Genomic DNA, 24,587 nt, shown 5'->3' on the forward strand with positions numbered 1-24,587 from the left:
ATTTTAAGGAAATTGAAAAGAACTGACTCATACCATATTTTGCTACAAAAATATAATAGGGTAGTCAACAAAACATTCTTAGGCATAAAAATAAATTACACAAATATAAATTTGTTATGAAAGTAGAATGGAAATACATATTCAAGGAGGAAAAAACATGAAGGCTGTTAAAAAAGGTTTGTGTATTGGGACACCTGGGTGGCTCAGCGGTTGCGTGTCTGCCTTTGGCTCAGGGCATGATCCCAGGATCCAGAATCCGGGATCGAGTCCCACACTGCGTTCCCTGCAGGGAGCCTCCTCCCTCTGCCTATGTCTCTGACTCTCTCTCTCTCTCTCTCTCTCTCATGAATAAATAAAATCTTTTAAAAAATTATGCAACAAAAAAAATTATGCAACAAAAAAAATTATGCAACAAACTCCAAAAAAATACAGTTGTTGTAAGAGGCTTACTCGTAAGAACATCTGATGTATGCTTTGGAAAGGCATGGCAGGTCACTAAAAATAATTCTATTTAATTAGTGTAGGTGGGAAAGACAAGGGGGAAGGATGCTTCATAAATTTCTTTTCATAACTTCTTGTTGCACTTTAAAAGAGAAAAAAAAAAAAAAGGCAGAAAAGTATCCAAACCACAGTTTGTAATCCAGTAATTCCCCAGAACTCCCAGATGATACACCTGGGCCACTGGTCAAATATACAAACAGTCCTCCTCGAGCCCTGAAATAACTGATCAGAAAGTCTAGACTAGTACCTTGGGATCTAATTTTCTTTCTTTTCTTTCTTTTCTTTCTTTCCTTTTCTTTTCTTTTCTTTTCTTTTTTCTTTTCTTTTCTTTCTTCCTTCCTTTTCCTTCCTTTCCTTTCTTTCTTTCTTTCTTTCTTTCTTTCTTTCTTTCTTTCTTTCTTTCTTTTTCTTTTGTCTTTTACAAAATAAGGGCTGAGGTGATTTTTATCTTCAGGGGCATGTGGGAACACCAGAAGAATTAGGAGCATGATCTATGCACAACAGGCAACCTGCATAATCTGGCAGGTCCCTACTCACAGAAAAGGCCTTCAGCTGGATCAAACAAAGCAAAGCAAAATAAATGAATGCAGTTTTGTTAGAAGTGAAAATATTTTTAAATAAATAAAATAAAATATTCTTACATATCTTTAAATGGATTTTGTTAAGGCATATTTGTCCTTACACCTACCCTTTGACAGTCCAGCCAGGTAGGGCCCTGGACTTCCTATAACTGGTCAACCGTAAATTAAAAGTAAACTCCTGACCCTCTTGCTGAGCAAATACATAATTAAATCAATCTATAAAACAATTTTCTAGCTGAAAACCCCTTACAAACTCCACTGGCTGTCGCTTTCTTTTGGGGCACTTCTTCCCCCTGCAGAAACATGGTACTTCCTGACCACACTGGCCTCTCTCCCTCCCTCCTGCTACACCATCCACACTGACCTCCAGTGCTCGCTTTGGCAGCACATATACACACTGACCTCCAGTGCTGTCCCTTGCACCTCCCAGGTGTGCTGTGGCTTGGGGGGAGTGGGAAGGGCTCTACTCCAGACAGTCCTGTGTCTGGAAGGATTTTTTTTTTTAAGATTTTATTTATTTATTCATGAGGACACAGAGAGAGGCAGACACATAGGAAGAAAGAGAGTCAGGCTCCCTGTGGGGAGCCCAATGCAGGACTTGATCCCAGGACCCAGGGATCACAACCTGAGCTGAAGGCAGATGCTCAACCACTGAGCTACTTGGGTGTTCCAAAAACTCCGTGTCTGGAAAGCTCTTAGCCAGACAATCTCCTTAGCCAACTAACTCCTTTACGTCCTTCAAGCCCACTCAGACATCTTCTCAGTGGGACTTACCCTAATGACCTAAGTGAATCCTGCAATCTCTCTTGCTCACCTCCAACTCTACTTTTGCTTTTTACTACAGCCTGCTACCCACCTTCTCACCTGCTACAGAATTTGCACATTTATTATGCTTATTTTTGATTGCCTCTGCCACTAGAATGTCATCATAGTAGATTTTTTGGTTTCCTGATACAGCCTATCCTGAGCACCTAGAACAGAGTCTCGCACAGAGTATGTACTTAGTAGGTATCCATGGATTTCCACTGAATTCTAAATTCTAGTTTAGAAAAATTCAAAGGTGAACATGGTGGTTACTGGAGGCCCCAGAATGCTTGGAAGGTACCATCTCTTGGGCAAGCACAAATCCTATTTCTGCCTCAGCAAATGCACAGACCCTCATGTGCCAAGGACCCGGGGGTTGAATAACAAAGTCTTGAAGCCAGGTATGCCTGGGTGGCTCAGTGGCCGAGCATCTATCTGTCTTTGATCTCTGGTCATGATCTCTGGGGTCCTGGGATCATGATCTCTGGGGTCCTGGGATCGATTCCTACATCAGGCTCCCCATAAGGGAGCCTGCCTCTCCCTCTGCCTAAGTCTCTGCCTCTCTCTGTCTCTCATGAATAAATAAATAAAATCTTAAAAAAATAAAAATAAAACCCTGAAGCCAAATCTAGAGTAGGATCTACTCTAACTATAATGGCTTGTCAGAAATCATCTGACACACAACCATCAGGCATGGCAAAAATGACAAAAACAAAACTGGAACTAATTAACACCTTGAAAATATTAATACATTTTAATGGGAGGCAAATTCTGTGCCTCTGTCTCTAAATTAGAATTGGGGCAAGGAGTCTAAACAACTTGAACAAGGTCTAAGCAGTCTCGTGAGATCCAAGTTTGAAGTGTAGGCACCATCCCTACTCCCTGTTTAAGTAATAAAGAAAATTAGGTTAAAAAAAAAAAAGTGTTATTTTACCAGTTGTCATTTCTCTCATTAACCTAGAAGAGGTGTTGGGAAATTTTTTTTCTGTAAAGAGCCAGAGAACATCTTTCAGGCTTTGCAGGCTGACGCTCTGTGGCAATGACTCAGTTCTGTTGTTGTAGGGCCAAAGTGGCCGTGGACAATACCTAAACACATGGCCATGGCCGAGTTCCAATAAAACTTTATTTACAAATACACTGTGAGTGAAGTTGGTCTACAAGAAGCAGTTTGCTGAGCCCTGACCTAGTGTAAAATTCAACCAAAATCTATTGCACGTGAGATATAAGAGAAAATCCTGCCTTTATTAAACTGTGCATTAGAAAACTCCATCACTCTAGGCCTGGCTCCCTGTTTGAAAAGTTGAGAAGGGTAAGAAAATCACCTACATCTCTTCTCAGTGCCAGCTTGATGACTTCTGCATAAAAGCATGATTGTTCACGGGACAGTTACACTGGTAAGAAAAATTTGATCAAAGTTTCTTTTTTTTTTTAAGATTTTATTTATTTATTCACGAGAGATGCAGAGAGAGAGAGTGAGGCAGAGGGAGAAGCAGGCTCCATGCAGGGAGCCTGAGGCGGAACTCGATCCCAGGACCCCAGGATCACGACCCGAGCCAAAGGCTGACACTCAACCACTGAGCCACCCAGGCGCCCCTAAGAGGGCCAACTTGTGAAATGATATTATAGGCCACAATTCTCTTCCTAACTTGCAGGAGAACTATGTTCCTCTCACAGGAAGACACACACAACGGATGCCCAGTACCTGCTGGGTAGTCCCAGGCATAAGGGGTAGAGGCCAGCTCTGGGTTGTGGAAGCAGTCTCCTTTTCTTCTTTTTCCTCACCTGCATTTTGTTACTTTCCTACCATGATGATTTGTCTTCATTTTTCATACTTAGTAGAGGTGAGCTGGAGAGCATATGACTAAAAATCAACCACATTAGAAGGGACTGGGGATGTACCTCACGTTCTTCTTCAGAAAGTTGATTCCTTCCTCCTCTTGGAGGATTCTGATGCTCTTTCAAACAGATGAGGGGCCAGTGTTGTCTGGCTCTGATGTTCCTTTTCAGGATGCATGCTAGCTAGCACTGGTGCTAAACATGCGTGCCACAGTGCATATTAGAGGCCTCACATCTATTTTTCACGGGATAAGTTAGAAGGGAACTTAATTTTTAATAGGACAGCTTTATTGAGATATAATTCACACATAATCGGGGACCCCTGGGTGGCTCAGCAGTTAAGCGCCTGCCTTCAGTCCAGGGCATGATCCTGGAGTCCTGGGATCGAGTCCTACATCAGGCTCCCTGCATGGAGCCTGCTTCTCCCTCTGCCTGTGTCTCTGACTCTCTCTCTCTCTGTCATGAATAAATAAATAAATCTTAAAAAAAAAATTCACACATAACCTGTTTAAAATGTATAATTTAATGGGCTTTTTCTTAGTATATTCACAAAATTGTACAACCATCACCACAATCAACTTTAAAACATTTTCATCACCCCAAAAAGAAACCTCTCCCTACTAATAGACACTTCCCAGGGGCACCTGGGTGGCTCAGTGGTTGAGCATCTGCCTTCTGCTCAGGTTGTGATCCCAGGGTCTTGGAATTGAGTCCCACATCAACCTCCCCACAGGGAGCCTGCTTCTCCCTCTGCCTGTGTCTCTGCCTTTCTCTGTGTCTCTCATGAATAAATAAATAAAATCTTAAAACAAAACTTCCTCATTCTTCCAACCCAAACCCTAGACAACCACACATCTATTTGGAGTCTCTGTTGATTTCTGGATTTCTCAAATAAATGGAATCACAGGATTTCTGGTCTTGTGTGTCCGGCTTCTTTCACTTAGTATAATGTTTTCAAGAGTTATTCATGTTGTAGCATGGATCAGTAGATCATTCTTTTTTACGGCTGAGCAATATTCATGTGAAATTTCATATATTCACTAATCAAATGAAGGACATTTAGATTGTTCCTGCTTTTTGATTATTATGAGCAATGCTGCTATGAACATTCACATTTTTGTGCAAACACGTGTTCTCATTTCTCTTGGCTATATACCAACGAGAATTGCTGGGTCATATGTTAAATCTGCATTTAACCTTTTGAAGAACTGCCCCGCTGTTTTCTAACGCAGCTGCACCATTGTACATTTCCACCAGCAACAGATGAGGGGTTGAGTTTCTTCACCAATACTTGTTTTGTTTTGTTTTAATCATAGCCATCCTAGTGACTGTTAAGTGGAATCTCGTGGTGGTTTTAATTTACGTTTCCCTAATTTAATAATATTCAGCATATTTTTTTAAGATTTTATTTATTTATTCATAGAGACACACAGAGAGTGAGAGAGAGAGGCAGAGACACAGGCAGAGGGAGAAGCAGGCTCCATGCAGGGAGCCCAACATTCGACTTGATCCTGGGTCCCCAGGATCACAGCCTGGGCCGCAGATGACGCTAAACCGTTGTGCCACCGGGGCTGCCCCAGCATATTTTCAATATGTTTATTGACCATGTGTATATGATTAGAAAAATGTCTATTCAAATATTCGGCCCATTTCTAAATTGGACAATTTGTCTTTTTATTATTGAAATGTGAGAGTTCTTTATAGATTCTGAATGTAAGTCCCATACAAATATTAGACTTGCAAATATTTCTTTTTTTAAAAGATTTTATTTATTCATTCGTGAGAGACACACAGAGAGAGAGAGGCAGAGACACAGGCAGAGGGAGAAGCAGGCTCCATGCAAGAAGCCCAATGCAGGACTCGATCCCAGAACCTCCTGATCATGCCCCAGGCTTAAGGCAGATGCTCAACCGCTGAGCCACCCTGGGGTCCCTAGACATGCAACTATTTCCTCACATTTCATGAGATTTTTCACTTTATTGATGGGGCCTATTGAAGTAAAGAGGTTTGTTTCTAGTGTTGATGGAAAGCCAATTTACCCCTTTATCTTATTTGTGCTTTTGATGTCATGTCATAGAGGCTTTTACTAACTAAAGGCCACAAAAACTTACTTTTAAGTATTTTATACTTTTAGCTTTTATAGTTAGGTCTATCGTTCATTTGGGTTAATTTTTATATGTGGTATGAAGAAGGAGTCTCATTTCATTCTTTTGCAGGTGACAATTCAGCCATTCCAGAACCATTTGTTAAAAAGGCTACTCTTGGGGAACCTGGGTGGCTCAAGTGGTTAAGTGTTGGCCTTTGGCTCAGGTCATGATCTCAGGGTCCTGGGATGGAGTCCCGCATCAGGCTCCCTGCTCGATGGGGAGCCTGCTTCTCCCTCTACTCATCCCCTGTTCATGTTTTCTCTCACTCTCTCTCTCAAATAAATAAAATCTTAAAAAAAAAAAAAAAAAAAAAGGCTACTCTTGCCCTTAATTGTCTTCATACCCTTTCCAAAAATCAGGTGGCCATAGATTGAGGGTTTATTTCTGAACTCTCAATTCAGCCCCACTAATGTAGATGTCTATCCTCATGTCAGCACCACGTTGTCTTAATAAACTGTAACTTCCGAATAACTTTTGAAACTGCAAAGTGTGAGTTCTTCAACTTCATCATTCTCTTTGTTTTGGCTATTTTGGCCCCCATGCATCCATATGACTTTTAGGATCACCTTGCCAATTTTAGTAAAGAGGCCAGCTGCAATTTTGATAGAGACCAGCTATACCTGTAACTCAACTTGGGGAGTATTGCCATCTTAACAACAGTGTCTGGTCCAAGGACATGAAGGTCCTTCGACAGACTTAGATCTTTTCACTTCTTTTACTGTATAGTTTTCAAAGAATCGGTTTTACATAGAAGGCAATTTTTTAAGAGAAATGTCTTCCTACTTCCCACCACTTACACACAAATGAAGAAGCGGACTGAGGACACAAACATACTGACTAAAACAGACAGAGGAGATCAGATTCAGTCAGCCCAGCTGCAGAGGATCATCAAGTGTATTTACACACAGTCTATGGCACATTTTTTTTTTTTTTATTCCACTGAGGACTCAGAATGCTGGTCCCCATCCTGGCTCCACATCAGAATCATTGAGGAAGTTTATGGAAATCATGATGCCCAGGCTACACACGAGACCAGTTACATCAGAATCTCATGGCTGGTACCCAGTCATATTTTTTAAATATGTAGCTGACATGACAACCACTGGCTAACATAATGATAAGTTTTAGTGAAGTTTTATATTTTATTTATTCATATTTCTTTATGAGTTATTTATGTTCTACCTTATTCTAGAAAGGAATGGAGCCAACTGATAAAAAAAATATAGAAATTAAAATAAAGGGAAGATAAAACAGCCAGGGCAAAGGGGCATTTGGGTGGCTCAGTGATTAAGCATCTGCCTTTGGCTCAGGTTGTGATCCCGGGGTCCTGGGATCAAATCTTGCATAGGGCTCCCCACAGGGAGCCTGCTTCTCCCTCTGCCTGTGTCTCTGCCACTCTGTGTCTCTCATGAATAGATAAATAAAATCTTTAAAATGACAACAACAACAGCAAAACAGCGTGAAAAAAAGCAAAATGAAGCTGAGCATAAAACAATTCAGAATGAGACTAAAAACGCATTGTCTGATGGTCTCCACTTTCCACGCAAATATGGGTGATAGGATCAGCACCACGACATGGCCCCAAGTCTAATATTAAGGATATTCAGGAGATATCTGGCCGCCTCCCAGGGAGAACAGTGGGTGACAGAGGTCTGCACGGGCATCTCCCCAACTAAGTGCTGGGTATTCAACTCACCTACACCTAAATGCCATTACCAGCTCTCACTGAAAAATGCAAATGAAAGCCAAGGCTACAGAATCAAAGAACTTTCAAAATGTTCATCAAAGAAGTTTCAAAACATGAACAACAAAAGCCCTAAGGCAATTTCCCTGGGAAAAGACATAGATGCCTTGGTCTACAGTTAACGATATTTTGTTCTTCCATCAAAGCAACTATAGACCAAAATAGAAAACATAAACTCTTTGTCTTTTTTTTTTTTTTTTTAAATGAGAACAGTAGGTAAGGTCTGTTCAGATGACATATCTCAAAATGCTTAGTACTTTCCATCTCCCACCTTGGTAATCCCTGTACCTGAATCTGTTGGTGGCTGGGGTGGTTTCCATGTTGAATTCGGCCACTGGCACTCCCCGGGCAGACACCTGGGGTGCAAACATGGCAGCAGGATAAACCACAGAGGAAGTTCCCACCTACAAAGCAAAGGAATGGAAACGGATGAATGACCACACTTTGGGCAGAAGAAACATTCTCAGAAAACCTTACATAAGCTCAGGCAGGTTTGCGGCTCTGGATGTGAGGGAAACTAAGCTAGATGGGATCACTGGGAAGCTTCCAAGGGAGAGATGGGAAGTTAGGAGACATCCTTTTGGTTGATCACTAGAAAAGATTGTGCTAGAAGAAATGTAGCACAAATGGAGAGAAATGGCAGATCATTGACTCAGTTTCATTTCTGCTCTAGGAGGTGATGCCAATAATCTATGCCCCCTTTTTTTTAACATTAGAAATTAAAAAAAAAAACCATATGTGTCATTCATAATCCTACTACCCCAAGATAACAACTGTTCACATTTTGATACATATTCTTTCAGGTTCTTCCCTACAAATATGTATTTACAAATGTGCTTTTCAAGAAAGGAAAGACCAGAACACACTGTACAAACCAGCTTTTCTCATTTGACCCTCAGTCATGAGCACTGATGCTACACTGGAATGCACTCAATAAATACTGGCTGGATGAATACACACCCAAGAGAATGTGCTTCTGTTTTTAAAGACATGTTAAGGAAATTCTCAAATATGCATACCCGTTGTCCAATTAATTCCACTTTTAGGAAAATATGTCCTAAGGAAAGGATCTGAAGAGCATACTAAGAAGTTATGTCTAAGAATATTCACCACAGCATTATTTAAGATATGAAAATGTGAAATGGCCTAAGTGTCCAAAAAGAGAGGATTGGTTAAATATCTCATTTTATATCCAAGAAATAGAACGCCATGCAGCCAATTAAAAGATGATGCAGATCTGTGGATGTACTGATGTGAAATATGCTAAGTGAATTGCTACGCGAATAAAGTTGTTTCAAAACAGAACATACCATCTGAGCCCATTTTTGAATTTTAAACAATATGTATACATCTGCATGAGAAAAGGTCTAGACCAAGGGTGGGCAAATGTGTTTCTGTAAAGGACCAGATAGTAATTTTTTAAGGCTTTGTAAGCCAGACAGTCTCCATCACAAATAGTCAACTCTGCCATTAGAGCGTGAAAGCATCCATAGACAACCCACAGAAGAATGGACATGGCTGTGTTCCAATAACACTTTATTTACAAAAACAAGTGGCAGCCCAGATCTGGCCCACAGGCCACAATTTCTCACTTCTGATCTAGGAAAAAAATACACTAAAATGCTAACAGTGGCTTTTTCTGGATGGTAGAGCTATTGGTGATTTCTAATTTCCTCTTTATAATTTTGTACTTTTTGTATTTTCTCAAATTTAATAATGAGCATGTAGTACTTTCAAAATCAGAACCAATAACATATTCTTTTCTTTTTTTCTTTCTTTTTTGGATGGGGAGGGGGGCTTTGTGAAGCCCAAGATATGGTCCTACACAGTTTCATGTTTAAGATTAATACATATTCATTGTTTCTTCATTTTTCTGTAGGGTACCACAAAATCCCTCCACACACAAATCAGAAGGGGGAAGGAAGGAAGGGGAACGGGGGGGGGGGGGGGTGCACAGGGCAGGAGGGGGAGGGAAGGAAAGAGGGAGGGAAAAATACAACAAACTCCATCCCAGTTCCAGTGTTCCAGAAAATCTCAAGGATCGGGGAAAGGAGAGACCTACCACTAGACATAAGTCACAGAGGGTCAGCTCTTTGTCAACCTCCTCCAGAACGGCAGGATCCAGGTTTTCTCCAAACCACACGACGTGAGGTCTCAGCAGGCCCCCACACCCTGCCTCTTCACACCTGTAAGAACAGTATTCTTCACCCAACCCTGACACCTGCCCTGCCAGGTCTGCCCAGGTGGGTCACGGGAAGGCTAGGGGCTACCCCAAATCCAGTCTGTGCAGATAGGTGGCTCTGATCCTTCTTATCATGTATTCCTCCCCTTTTAGACCATGTGAGCTTATCCTGAATACAAAGAACTCATTTTAGGGGTGCCTGGGTGGTTAGTTAAGCATCTGCCTTTGGCTCAGGTCATGATCCCAGGGTCCTGGGTTCCCCACGGGGAGCCTGCTTCTCCCTCTGCCCATGTCTCTGCCTTTTTCTCTGTATCTCTCATGAATAAATAAATAAAATCTCAAAAAAAAAAAAAAAAAGAAAAGAAAAAGGACAGACAACAGATCCAAATTGGAGTCACTTGTGCTAAGCCCCACGCCAGCAAACCAAGACTTCATACCTAACCTGGCTGCAACTTCAGGCTCTCTGGGGAATATGACCTTTAACCAGTCAATGTGGAATGACCTGGTCAGCACTACTGGGGTAATTTGCCTGAAACACCCCCTTGGGCGCCTTAAAGGAAGGTGACTGCCTGAAACAATTCCCTCTTTGCTAAAAAAAAAACCTCCTTTCCCTGCCTCCTCCTGCCTATAAAAGTCTTCCATTGTGTGGCTCCTTGGGGCTCCTTTCTGTTTTCTGTCAGCTGCCTGATGCATGAATCTCAGATAAAGCCAAATGGATCTCCAACATTGACTCAGTTGGATTTTGAGTTTTAACAGCAGCCTCCTCTTTCCCAGCTACTTTACAGCACGCATTGTGTGGCTTCCTGGGAGGAACCAGGCTCAGACCTGCCTCTAACACCCCAACCGCATGCTAGTCTCATCAATGGCCTCCTTTCCTGTTTCCTCAGAGGCACCTTTTTCTTGCCCTGACCACAGCCACATTCTTCAGTGTCAATTACCAAAAACCTCTCATCTTTCACTCCCTACTACCTCTAGGTCCTCTTACATACAGCTTCTAAAATAATCCTCCAAACATCATTTTCATCACAACAACCTCCTACTAAAGAACTGACCAGGATTCCCTACTGTTTTAGATCAAACTTTAGAATTTGTTAATGAAAATCCTTACTAAGAATCATAAAAAGGGTTCTGTGATTAAATAAACTGGTGAAATATTAACATATTATAAGCACTTTTTAAAGAGGAACTGTGGGGCACCTGGATGGCTCAGTCGGTTAAATGTCTGCCTTTGGCTCCAGTCATGATCCCAGGGTCCTGGGATGGAGTCCCACACTAGGTTCCCTGCTCCATAAGGAGCCTGCTTCTCCCTTTGTCTCTGTCTTACCCCCACCTCTCACAAATAAATATAATCTTTAAAAAAAAATTAAAAGAAACAGTGTATTTCAGCATATTAAATGCTCTGAGAAGTCCTGCAGTAAAGCAAACATACTTTGACTTTGTTTAATTAATATGTGATTTCTATATTTACTTTAGCACATAACATGTGTTTTTTTCAAGTAATACCATCAATATTGCATGGATTTAGTGCTCTATGAAATATTTTAGGAAACACTGTGGTAACATATGGTTTTGAAAAACTGACATAAAAATAATCTTTCTGGGACACCTGGGTGGCTCAGCGGTTGGGTGTCTGCCTTCGGCTCAGGGCATGATCCTGGTTCAGGGATAGAGTCCCACATCGGGCTCCTTGTGGGGAGCCTGCTTCTCCCTCTGCCTGTGTCTCTGCCTCAGGAGAGGCAGAGGAGAGACAGAGGAGAGGCAGAGGAGAGGCAGAGAAGAGGGAGAGGAGAGGAGAGGAATCTCTGGAAATCTGGAAAACCAAACACTGATCAAAGCTTTTGTACCCACCGGGGAAGTTTTTCCACTGGGATTCTGGCATCTTGAGCTTCAGGGTCTGGAGCACTGAAGTAAATAACAGGAGAACAAGAAACAATGTCTTTGGTATAATCAAAGAACAAAGAGATAACACAACCCAAGAAGTCTGCATATTTGCCTGGCAGCATATAGTACAAAACCCATAATTAATGCATGCTGACTTACAAGGGACTAGAAGGACAGACGCCAAACAATTAACTACTGGTGATTATACCTCAAGAGAGGGAACTTGTATGTGGAGAGGGGATGGAGCAGCGGTATGTTAAAGGGGAGTTTCAGGATATGCACTGTATACGTCATCATAACTTGAATCTTCTGCTATAATACTGTATTGATATATCACTTGTGTAATTTATACTGATTTAAAATGGCCAAGTAAGGAGCGCCTGGGTGGCTCAGTCGGCTGAGCATCTGCCTTCAGCTCAGGTCATGATCTCAGGGTCCTGGGATCAAGCCCCGTGTCAGGGTCCCTGCTCAGTGGGGAGTCTGCTTCTCCCTCTCCCTCTGCCCCTCCCTCTGCTTGTGCTGTCAAATAAATAAATAAATAAAATCTTTTTAAAAAAATAAAATGGCCAAGAAAAACTTTCTCAATATTCCAAGTCTACTCTTTATTTTCTTCCCTAATTATAATAGTACCTGTTCATCATAGAATTGTTAGGAAATTCTAGAAAGATGTAAAGAAGAAATCAAAATTTCCCCTAATAATCCCACCACTCTTGATAATCACTGCTAATAATATTTGGTTGTATTTTCCTCTGGTCTTTTACCTATATATAGACATGTCAACATGAAGGGTGTGTGTGTGTGTGTGTGTGTGTGTGTGTGTGTGTGTATTGGAATCATATTATAGTATTAGATAAGAATTAGATCCTGTGGTTTTCACTTAGCACTGTAAATTTTGAGCAAGACATTTCTTTCATCACATGGCTGCACTGTATCTCGTCTTATTTCTTACAAATATCCATGGGACTCCTAGGCTAATGTTTAATTTCCTTACATTCATGCTCAAGAGAAAATAATACACACTCATTCTGTAGGGCAGTATAATTACCCTTTTCCTGATAAAGCTGGACAAATTGGACTCCTGTAATTCTCAGCCACAATTCCACAAGAGGTACATCGTGTTTTAAATAAGCTCCCTGAAAAACACAAATTAAACAAGACCAGAACTGAGTATAATCAAGAGCAATTGTCTCCATGTCTAAATGGGTACAAAATAATCTAGTTTTTATATGTTCATTTTAACAAATGGGCTTGCTCTGGGTATGAAGGGAAATACAAAGGCATATAGCAGTCCTGAAGAAGCTAAGAGCATCTGCCTCCTGGACTCAAAGGGCAGGAGGAGAAGTGAGGTTTTACTCAAAGAGTGAACAAAGCCTGGGGAATAATAGTGGGACTCAAGGACAGATAGGACAGTCTGCTAAGGATATTATCTCCACGTCAGGACTCCTCAGTTTTATGAGACAATATACTTATTTTGTCAGTTTTACTACAGCCATTTCCCCCATGTAAGCATCTCTGAAATTCCATGTGTCCTACGACTGTTACCAGGCCAGATACAGGACGTGAGGTGGCTGTCGTAGCCTGTGATCACACGCCTGCTGAAGGGTAACGATGACAGGTGAGATGTGCAGCGGCTTGGGTGTTACTCTTGGTGGCCTGATGGAACAAAGGCGAGCCCTGGCCATTTACACCAATGAACCATTGAAGGACCATTTGAGGAGGAAAATGAGTCCTAGTTATTGTCTGTAACTCTTCCACTGACGCCTCTGGGAAAGATCTAGAAAGGCTCGGTATCAGACTTTGGATGTGTGTCAGCAGCTTGGAAGGAAACCCAAAGACAAGGAGATGAAGCCTTTTACGGAATGCTGCATCACCAATCCCCTCGATGGCACGCCCAGAAGACAGTCACTGACGCCTTGGAGTCATTTGCAAGTGATACAAACAAGCTGGGTCAGAAGACATACCTTACCACTTTATTTCACTCACATTTTGTGTTTTATATGCAAAAGCGCAATATAGGTGCTAAAAATCTGTGTCTAGGTAAGTTTTAACAAACCATTCCTGTAAGCACAAAATAACAATTCTAAAGGATAATAAAATATCATGGTTTCAGCAGACTATTTTCTTCATAAGGTTCACATTTAAAATGTGATGAATCAGGGGATCCCTGGGTGGCTCAGCGGTTTGGTGCCTGCCTTTGGCCCAGGGCGCGATCCTGGAGTCCCGGGATCGAGTCCCACGTTGGGCTCCCGGCATGGAGCCTGCTTCTCCCTCCTCCTGTATCTCTGCCTCTCTTTCTCTCTATGTCTATCATAAATAAATAAATAAATCTTTAAAAAAAAAAAAGTGATGAATCGAGGCACCTGGGTGGCTCAGTGATTGAGCGTTTGCCTTCGGCTTGGGTCATGATCCTGGGGTCCTGGGATCAAGTCCTGCATCAGACTCCATGCAGGGAGCCCGCTTCTCCCTCTGCCTATGTCTCTGCCCCCTCTCTCCATCTCTCATGAATAAATAAATAAAATCTTTAAAAAAATACTGTGATGGATCTTGAGCTGCCTGGGTGGCTCAGTCAGTCAAGCATCCAACTTTGATCTCAGCTCAGGTCTTGATCTCGGCGTTCTGAGTTCAAGCCCCACGCTGGGTATGATGCACCCTAAAATTGGTGGCATCTTTAGCTTGATAAAAGGAAGGGTTTTCTTTTGTTTTCACCTAAATTGGAAGAGAGTTCTAATTATCTGCAACCCCCAAGTCCCAACTAAGATGCACGTATTATCTTACTTAATCCTTTTTAAAAAAATATTTATTTATTCATGAGAGACACAGAGAAAGAGGCAGAGGGAGAAGCAGGCTTCATGCAAAGAGCCCGTTGTGGGACTCGATTGCGGGAATCCGGGATCACACCATGAGCCAAATGCAGATGCTCAACCATTAAGCCACCCAGGAATCCCTATCTTATTTAATCCTTAAAACAACTGTAAGATAGGTGTTAACACCTGCATTTTATACATTTGTACATGGCAAGTGACACCACTTACATTCTGACACTGCAAAGAAATGAGAAGAACCACATGGACAGACCCAGTCGAAGAAGGTGCCAATAAGGCACTCAGTCAGCAGGTGGCCGACTACTGCTGGGACACGAAAGTAAGACTGGCCCCAAGTGAACCCTGTTCAACTGCCATTATCTCAGGCCAAAATGTGCAACTTCACTGCATACCTAGAGACCAGCAACATTCCCCACTGGGTCACTGCTTCTGGAAATTCCACAGTTAAGAAATGCATTCCTTGGGATGCAAGTTTTGTAGACCCTTAAATACAAACATCCTGGGGAAGAAATCTCGCATGCTCATGCTCTTGTGTGAATGGACTGATTAGACTTTTGGTAAGCCCCAAAGGGAGGGTTAAAGAGGACATGAGGGAGAAGCAGGGTGTCACCAATGCAGAGAAAGGAAGCCAGCGGGATGTAAGACAAACTCCACAGGCGTCACAGACTCGGTGGGCTTGATGCAGGGCAGGTCCCAGATCTGGCAGTTTTCTCCAGGCTTGCGGGTGGAGCGGCTGCGCAGCGTCCAAGCTGTGGAAAGTAAACGGCCACCCCCAGGAATGCCAGGCTCTTCCCAGGTGGTTCATGTTCAAGCCATAGCTGTTCGATAGCCCGAGCCTCTTCTCTCCCCTCAGCCCAGCTGGGCGCTTGCACCTCTGCCCTGTAATGTGCACACCAGACACCTCGCGTCGCCGTCTCATCAAATGCAGATTCTGGGGGCACCTGGGGGGCTCAGTCGGTTAAGTGTCTGCCTTCAGGGCAGCCCAGATGGCTCAGCCGCTTAGCGCCGCCTTCAGCCCAGGGCCTGATCCTGGAGCCCCAGGATTGAGTCCCACGTCGGGCTCCCTGCATGGAGCCTGCTTCTCCCTCTGCCCGTGTCTCTGCCTCTCTGTGTGTGTGTGTGTGTGTGTGTGTGTCTCTCATGAATAAATAAATAAAATCTTTAAAAAAAAAAAAAGCGTCTGCCTTCAGTCCTGGTCATGAGCCCAGGGTCCTAGGATCGAGTCCCGCATCGGGCTCCCTGCTCAGTGGGGAGTCTGATTCTCCCTCTCCCTTTGCCTGTTGCTCCCCCTGCTTGTGCTCTCAGTCAAATAAATAAATAAAATCTTAACAATGCAGATTCTGATATAGTGGGTCCAGGTGGGAAACAGGAGGACGTGTGTTTTGTTGTCTGGTCCTGCCCCCCACATGAGGGCCCCTCACCATGGATTTCCAGAAGGTTCTTGGTGCCAGCCCTGCGATGCAGCTCATCGATGTTTTGAGTGATGACCATGACCCGTCGGCCCTGCTCACGCAGCCGGGCCTCACATTCAGCAATGGCAAGGTGCCCCGGGTTTGGCTCCTTGCTGAGCATGACCTCCCGCCGATAATGGTAGAACTCCCACACCAGGGAAGGGTTTCGTGCAAAGGCCTGAGGGGTGGCCAGGTCCTGGGGGCGAGAGAAGAGGCAGGAGTCAGAGAGGGCGGGACACACAGGCGCTCCGGACCATGGCAGCGGGCAGCGCTGGGAGGGGGCAGGCTGCAGCACACCTACCACAGGCCCACGGAAGTCCCCACTTGGGACAGGGCTCCAGGCACCAGGCTGAGCCCCAATCCTGGACTAACAGGGGACCCTGGAGAAATTGGTTTTAATTTCTCCACTTAATAGGCAGGGATATCGCAAACTGTCCCATTTACCAGTCAAGAACCTTATGGACACGAAGCAAAGTAATGCCAGAGAGGGATTTAGGTTGAATCTGTTTTTTCATGGAGCCCTAAAATACTGAAAGTCAATTTCATTTATCTAGGGGAAAAAAGTATGATGCAAAATGCCCACCTGAGGTGTAACGGTCACAGTTGAGTTTTTTATGATTATAGCTACACAGATACACACAACTACACATATAAAAGAGCATACATGTTAAAAGAATATTTAAAAATATATTTTTAAAGGATGATTCCTCTTCTGGGAGAGAAAATCCTCCATTGTAGTGAAAGGTAGGAGAGTAGCTGTCATCTGGAACTGCAAGCCGATGGGGAGAGGGCCACAGGGGAAGCTCTGGCAAGAACTGAAGCATGCTCTATCTGGACTGTGGAGGTGCTGGTATTATGTGTTTTCTTTGACTATAAAGGTCACCCTTCTACCTAGCAGTAGTGTCAGCCTTCATCTGGGGAATGAAGGGGGAGCAAACGTCTATGCTGCAGATTATCCACATCCACCCTGGACTGGCTTTCTGCCCTCCACTCAGAACACAAGTGGCCTGACATGGTTTACGGGTGACACATGAACTAGTGTACGTATGTCCTTGGAACACAGCTGGAGTCAAACGCATTCTGTTGACTTCTTTGCTTCCCCACAAAATCTGAGCTGCTTTGACACTACTCACCACTTCTCTCCTCTAGGAGAGACCCTGAGGCCCTCTAGGCCCACGACCACTGCTTCTTTAATTCAGGGACTGCTCTGTGTGGCTCCTCTGTCTTGTGGGACCCTAAGAACCCTATGCTCGGGGCAGCCCTGGTGGCTCAGTGGTTTAGCGCTGCCTTCAGCCCAGGGCCTGATCCTGGAGACCCAGGATCGAGTTCCGCATCGGGCTCCCTGCGTGGAGCCTGCTTCTCCCACTGCCTGTGTCTCTGCCTCTCTGTGTCTCTCATGAATAAATAAAATCTTAAAAAAAAAAAAAAAAAACCCCTCTGTTCTTCTTCCCCTCCTTCACCTTTAAGGCAATGATCCTCACATCTACATCAGTAGGCTCATCTGGAGGACAGCAGAAAGGTGACAAATCCCAAACATTTGCCAGCCCGAGGCATTTAGTAGGGAAGGAAAGGTAGGTTCATCAACCCTTCACTTAACAAGAACCTACCTACTAAATCTGGAATTCATGACTGAAGTAACTATTTATGATGACCTTCATTCAACCAACAAAGGTCTACTAAGCACTTACATGTGCCAAAGTTCTGGAGCTGGGGACAGAGCAACGAACTGACAAAATCTACATTTCCAAACTAGGGATTTCCTAGGCCAGGGGAGGGGAGGAGGCTCAGTGCCTAAGGGTCTAATGGTACATTGTATGTAACCAGGATGGTGGGTGTTAGCTCACTTGTTAAAACTCATTGATTGAATATACACTTCGGTGGGTTTTATTACATGTACAGTTAACCCTTGAACAATGTGGGGGTTAAGAGCACCAACCTCTGTGCAGTCAAAAATCTTGCATATAACTTCTGACTTCCCCAAAACTTAACTATTAATAGCTTCTACTGTCGACTGGAAGCCTTACCGATAACATCAACAGTTAAGTAACACAGATTTTGTATGTTATATGTATTATATAATGTATTCTTACAATAAAGTACACTAGAAAAAAAGAAAATGTTAAGAAAATTGTAAGGAAGGGAAAATACATTTACAGTGCTGTCCTGTACGGATCAATACCGAATATATGTTGTCTGTTTACACCAGAAATCATCTGTCAGGGCCTACATCAATATTCTTATATACGATACAAAAAGACTATAGATGTTATACATATTACTAACAGTAGACATCAAAAAATAAAAGATAGGGATCCCTGGGTGGCGCAGCGGTTTGGCGCCTGCCTTTGGCCCAGGGCGCGATCCTGGAGACCCCGGATCGAGTCCCACTTCGGGCTCCCGGTGCATGGAGCCTGCTTCTTCCTCCGCCTGTGTCTCTGCCTCTCTCTCTCTGTGACTATCATAAATAAAAAAAAAATAAAATAAAATAAAAAAAATAAAAGATAGGGGCACTAGGGTGGTCAGGCAGTGATCCCAGGGATCAAGTCCCACATCAGGCTCCCCGCAGGGAGTCTGCTTCTCCCTTTGCCTATGTCTCTGCCTCTCTCATGAATGAATGAATGAATGAATGAATAAATAAATAAATCTTTTAAGTAAATAAAACATAATGTTAAAAAATTCATATTTATTTATGCATGAAAATTCATACATTGATAATGAAGAAGTACCCATAGGATTGTTTTATGGTCCCTAGTGCAATGGATAACATGGCTTCAAGGTATCTGGTCTACCAGCTACATTAATGAATGGTTATAGTATCTTTATGGCATTCAGTATTATAGTCATGTTCATAATGCAGTATTAGAAACATTGTTATGGGGACGCCCGGGTAGCTCAGTGGTTGAGTGTCCGTCTTTGGCTCAGGTCATGATCCCAGGGTCCCTGCATGGAGCCTACTTCTCCCTCTGCCTGTGTCTCTGCCCCTCTCTCTCTCTCTCTCTCTCTCTCTATGTGTGTGTGTGTGTGTGTGTGCGTCTCTCGTGAATGAATAAATAAATAAAATCTTAAAAAAAAAAGAATTTATTGTTTTGGGCTTGCTGGCTTTCACAGCTTCTTCTCTAATGATGCCATCTTTACTAGCATAATCCTTCCAGACTTTCATGATGTTCTGTCAAGGTACCCTTCCACAGTGTTGACAATCCTTTCCATAGAGCACTGTGTTTCATGAGCCTTAAAGGTCCTTATAACCCCTTGACCTACAGACTGAATTAGAGATATTGTGTTTGGGAACAAGTAGACCAGTCTGACGCCTTCAGTGTTGAACTCATGGGCTTCTGGGTGGCTAGGGGCATTGTCCAATATCAAAGGAACATTAAAAGGCAGTCTCTTATTAGCAAGGTACTTCATCAACGGGGCCCATCCAGAAACAGGATTCTTGTTGTCCAGGCCTCTGTCTTGTACAACCAAGACTGGCACCTGCTATTTATCTTTTCCCTTGAAAACTTGGGGAGTTATCAGCTTTATAGATAAGGGTTGTCCTGATCAGAAACCTGAATGCAGGGCAGCCTGGGTGGCTCAGTGGTTTAGTGCTGCCTTCAGCTCGAGGCATTATCCTGAAGACCTGGGATGAGTCCCACATCGGGCTCCCTACATAGAACCTGCTTCTCCCTCTGCCTGTGTCTCTACCTCTGTCTCTCATGAATAAATAAATAAAATCTTTCAAAAAATAAAAATAAAAAAGAAAGAAACCTGACTGCATTTGTATAAAACTGTAGAATTAGCCTATCCCTTCCTGTCTTAAATCTTGGCATCACTTCTCTTTCTTACTAATAAACATCCTTAGTAGCATATTTTTCCCCCAGAACAGGGCACTCTGTCTATATTAAAAACCTGTGTAGGCAGACATTCTCTCCTCAAAGATCTTCTTAATGGGGTCTGGGAACTTGTCTGCTGCCTCTTGGCTGGCAGAAGCTACTTCTCCTGTTAGCTTGGCTTTTTTTTTTTTTTTTTAAGCCAAATCTCTTTTTAAGATTATCAAACCAAATTCTGCTGGCTCTGAATTTTCCAGTTTTAGATCCTTTACCTTTTTTTTGCTTTAAGTTATCATACAATGACTTTGCTTTTTCTCAAATCACCATGGAGTCTAAAGGTATACCTCTCTTAAAGCCAATCCTGAACCGCATAAAAGCCCCATTTTCAATATGAGATAAAAATATATTTCACAGGACGCCTGGGTGGCTCAGCAGTGGAGCATCTGCCTTCGGCTCAGGGTGTGATCCCGGGATCCAGGATCGAGTCTCACATCAGGCCCCTTGTAGGGAGCCTGCTTCTCCCTCTGCCTCTGTCTCTCATGAAAAAATAAATAAAATATTTACAAAAAAAATATATATATATATGTATTTCACAAAAAAGTGCAAGATTTTTGCACCTGCTGGTGTAGCTATGGCAATGGCCTCATGAATTTCCTTTTTTTTTTTTTTTTTTTCCAATGGATCTTCCTGAAATAACTGGTGGGCAACCACAGTGGCAGACCTCAATCTATAGGTCATATCAAGCAATTCAACTTTTTTTTTAAATGTCATGTCATGACTTTCCTCAGCTTTTTGGGAGCATTTTCTACATCACTAGTGGCACTTTGCATGGGTCCCATGGTATGATTCAGGGTTGATCATATTGCACTAAGCATGATGAAAAATATATGGGAACCCCAAGAGATCACTCTTTTTAAAATTTTTCCTATTTAAATTCAATTGGCCAACATATAGTATAACGCCCAGTGCTCATCACACCAAATGCCTTCCTGAATGCCCATCACCCAGTTACCCCCTCTCCCCACCCCACCTCCTCTTCTGCAACTTTTTGTTTATTTTTCAGAGTTAGGAGTTTCTCATGGTTTTCTTCCTCTCTAATTTTTCCCCACTCAGTTTTTCCCCTTTCCTTATAGTCCCTATCCCTATTTCTTATATCCGCATATGAGTGAAACCATATGATCATTGTCTTTCTTTGACTGACTTCTAGCACTCAACATAATACCCTACAGTTCCATCCATGTCGATGTAAATATAGGTATTCATCCTCTCTGACGGCTGAGTAATATTCCATAGTGTATCTATACCACATCTTCTTTATCCATTCATCTGTCCAAGGACATCTCAGCACTTTCCACAGTCTGGCTATTGTGTACATTTCTTCTATGAACATTGGGGTACTGGTGTCCTGTCATTTCACTACATCTGTATTTTTGGGGTAAATACCCAGGAGTACAATTACTGGGTGGGAAGGTAGCTCTATTTTTAACTTCTCCAGGAACCTTCATACTGTTTTCCAGAGTGCCAGAACCAGCCTGCATTCCTACCAGCATTGTCCACATCCTGGCCAACGTTTGTTGTTTCCTGTCTTGTTAATTTTAGCCATTCTCACTGGTGCAAAGTGGTATTCCAAGAGATTACTCTTTTTTGTTGTTTTTTTGTTTTTGTTTTTGTCTGTTTGTTTGTTTTTGAGATTACTCTTTACGGCAACATGAAATTTACTGGAGGGACAAACTGCTCACATAGAGATGACTAGTGTCACACCAAATCTTAAACAGATACTTGCAATACTTGAGCTCACCGCAACAGCAACAGGAGGAGGTAGCTACAAAACTATTACAGAAGTACGGTAGGCACTATAGTCAGGTTTAAGTGAGATTTAATACTGCATCATTACATTTGTTTACATTTCTCTAGACTAAGAATGGCACCATATGTGGTCTGCATTTGTGTACTTAAGTTTTAATAAATTTAAAATTTTTATAATAAATTTGTATGGTAGTAAATGATAAAAACAGACTAGTATCTACATATATTTCATGCATTTATGAATTTATGACATACCTTTTTCTTAAATTTTTAAATATTTCTAGGTTATGCTGCTCATCTGTGAGTTTTTCAAATTGTTGCAAATTTTAAAAAATTTTATAATATATATAGAAAAAAAATCCATGTGTCAGTGGACCCACGCAATTCAAACCTGGGTTGTTCAAGGGTCAACTATATATTATACCTGAATACAAATGTAAATCTTAATTTGTTTTATTTTTACCTTAATACAAATTGAATTTTTAAAAAGTCCATGCCCATAGAGCTTTCATTCTAATAGCCTTCATATAAAGTTTTACACATGAAGCTCTAAGCCTTCAACAGTGCAACTGTGGCTTTAGATATGAAAATTTCAAGAGCACCTGGGTGGCTCAGGTGGTTAAGCATCTGCCTTGGGGCTCAGCTCATGATCTAAGGGTCCTGGGATTGAGCCCCACCATGGGGCTCCCTGCTCAGCGGGGCATCTGTTTCTCTCTCTCCCTCTGTCTACTCCCCACCGCCACTCATGCACTCTCTCTCTCTCTCTCTCTCTCAAATAAATAAATAAAATCTTTTAAAAATACATGAAAAGTCACAGGAACTTTAAAAATGTGTAGTATTTAATTTCAAAATCTGTAGAAGACTGATGAACTATGCTAACCAAGATTTCTCTGACTCTAATTACCAGAAGAAATCCAAATTGTTATGAGAATATGGGATGCCTGGATGGCTCAGTGGTTAAGCATCTGCCTTTGGCTCAGGGCATGATCCCAGGGTCCTGGGATCAAGTCCCACATCGGGCTACCCCCAAGGAGGCTGCTCCTCCCTCTGCCTGTGTCTCTGCCTCCCTCTCTCTCTCTCTCTCTCTCTCTCTCTCTCACGAATACATGAATAAAACCTTTAAAAAAATTTAAAAAATAAATTGTTATGGGAATAAATACAATCTATACAGATCTAAAAAGCAAGGAAAGCGGCTATTTTGCTTATGTCTGAGACCTTAATCCTTCATCACACACACTGTGTTTTGATGCCACAATAAGCAAGACAAGAATCACAGTTAATTTTGGAACTTTGCCCCCTGGGTTAGGCATCAGGCTTTGAGTCAAACTCTGCCATGGTTTCATTCAGAGGAAACCCCTGGAATTCTGGAAACGCCCCTCACCTGAGCTTGCCATTTTCTCCAGTAGCCTCCAGCTCCTCTGAAAGTCGGGACTCCGCTCTCAGCACTAACGCCAGCCCCTGAAAGGATGACTATGTGCTTCGCTTTTGCAAAAAGCTTCCGAAAATCAGCCATATCTGAAGAAAGAACAAAATCTTTATAAATCCAGTGTACCATGTGGACATTTATATCCTGTATTGATTGTTCATATTTGGACTTGACCTCGTGTGAAATCATACTTTAGGATACCCAAATAAAAATCAGTCCTATACAGGGGCACCTGCATGGTTCAGGCAGTTGAGCATCTGACTCTCGATTTCCACTCAAGTTGCTATCTCAGGGTCAAGAGATTGAGCCCTGTATCAGGGTCCACGCTGGGCATGGAGTCTGCTTGAGATTGTCTCTCTCTCTAAAATAACCAAATACATCTTAAAAAAAATCAGGGCCACCTGGGTGGCTCAGTCAGTTAAGCATCTGCCTTTGGCTCAGGTCATGATCCCAGGGTCATGGGATAGAGCCCCACATTGGGCTCCCTGCTCACTGGGGAGCCTGCTTCTCCCTCTGCCGCTTCCTGTTGCTCCCCTGCTTATGCTCTCTATCAAATGTATAAATGAAATCTTTTAAAAATAAATTAAATTAAATTTTAAAAATTAAAAAAAAAAATCACTCCTGTACTATGAAGACGTCATTCATGTGGCCTAATGTGCGAGCATATAGCATCTTAAAGAAAGAAGCAGGGCCCATGACTCTGGCTTTGAATCTCGGCTGTCTCCCATCCATCCACCTGTGAGCTCTGATGGAAAGGACTTGCCCTCTGCTCTCTGACTGTTTGATGTACACAGTACTGCCTTCCCACAGGCAGGCTGTTAGAAAGATTTTTAAAAGCTAATGGATGGGAAAATGCCAGACCAGCACTGCCTGTGGCCACCACCCCCACCACCGCCAACACAGACATCTCCCCAGAGTGGCTAACCTATGCTAATGCACTGCAAATTTTGGCAAAAGTGCAGGTGAGTCCTTGGTGCAGCAGGTTTTCTGGTCTCCCCCACTGGAGGCAATGGAGACCCTGGAATGAAGGAGCATCCCCTGAGAGATGGAACTGGGGATAGCTGAAATGGAGAAAAGGAGAGATAGGGGGATGGAGGTGGAGAGACAATGAACTGAGATATGAAAAGGAACATGACTCCATTTTGTACCCCAAGCTGGTAAGACAGATTCTGTTGGTCTCTCATATATTGCCATCTTCCTTATAAGACCTCAGCCTGGTAAGCCCAGAGTCACCTTCATGACTGGCCCAGGACTGAGAACCTCAATAAAGATCCCCATCCCTTCTCCCCTTCCCTTCCTCTCTGGCTACTGGTAAGAAGGCACAGGGAGTAAAAGTAGACTCTCAGAAAGAAAGAAGCAGAGGATCCAACTCCCTCTCCAACTGCATTCTTTTTTTTTTTTTTTTTTTAAGATTTTATTTATTTGACAGAGAGAGCACACAAGCAGGGGGAGGGGCAGAAGGAGAGGGAGAAGCAGGCTCCCCACTGAGCAGGGAGCCTGACTCAGGACTCGATCAATCCCAGGACTCTGAGATCATGACCTGAGCCAAAGGCAGACATTTTACTGACTGAGCCATCCAATCACATTCTTAAAGCTC

The 24,587-nt window shown here is 42.8% G+C and overlaps 1 protein-coding gene across 2 annotated transcripts in view; it reads right to left on the reverse strand.

Moving 5' to 3' along the window:
* Window positions 1–24,587, reverse strand: part of SIRT5 (sirtuin 5) — a 38,068-nt gene that overhangs the window by 4,059 nt on the left and 9,422 nt on the right. For both annotated transcript variants that reach the window (XM_072729105.1, XM_072729107.1), the window contains 6 exons: window positions 22,946–23,079; window positions 15,920–16,145; window positions 12,722–12,809; window positions 11,644–11,697; window positions 9,676–9,799; window positions 7,902–8,017 (listed from right to left, as the gene is read on the reverse strand). In XM_072729105.1, coding sequence (XP_072585206.1) covers window positions 7,902–8,017; window positions 9,676–9,799; window positions 11,644–11,697; window positions 12,722–12,809; window positions 15,920–16,145; window positions 22,946–23,079 — 742 coding nt within the window. The remainder of the gene's footprint in view (window positions 1–7,901; window positions 8,018–9,675; window positions 9,800–11,643; window positions 11,698–12,721; window positions 12,810–15,919; window positions 16,146–22,945; window positions 23,080–24,587) is intronic.

This window comes from Vulpes vulpes, chromosome 12, assembly GCF_048418805.1.
Source record: "Vulpes vulpes isolate BD-2025 chromosome 12, VulVul3, whole genome shotgun sequence".
NCBI lineage: Eukaryota > Metazoa > Chordata > Mammalia > Carnivora > Canidae > Vulpes > Vulpes vulpes.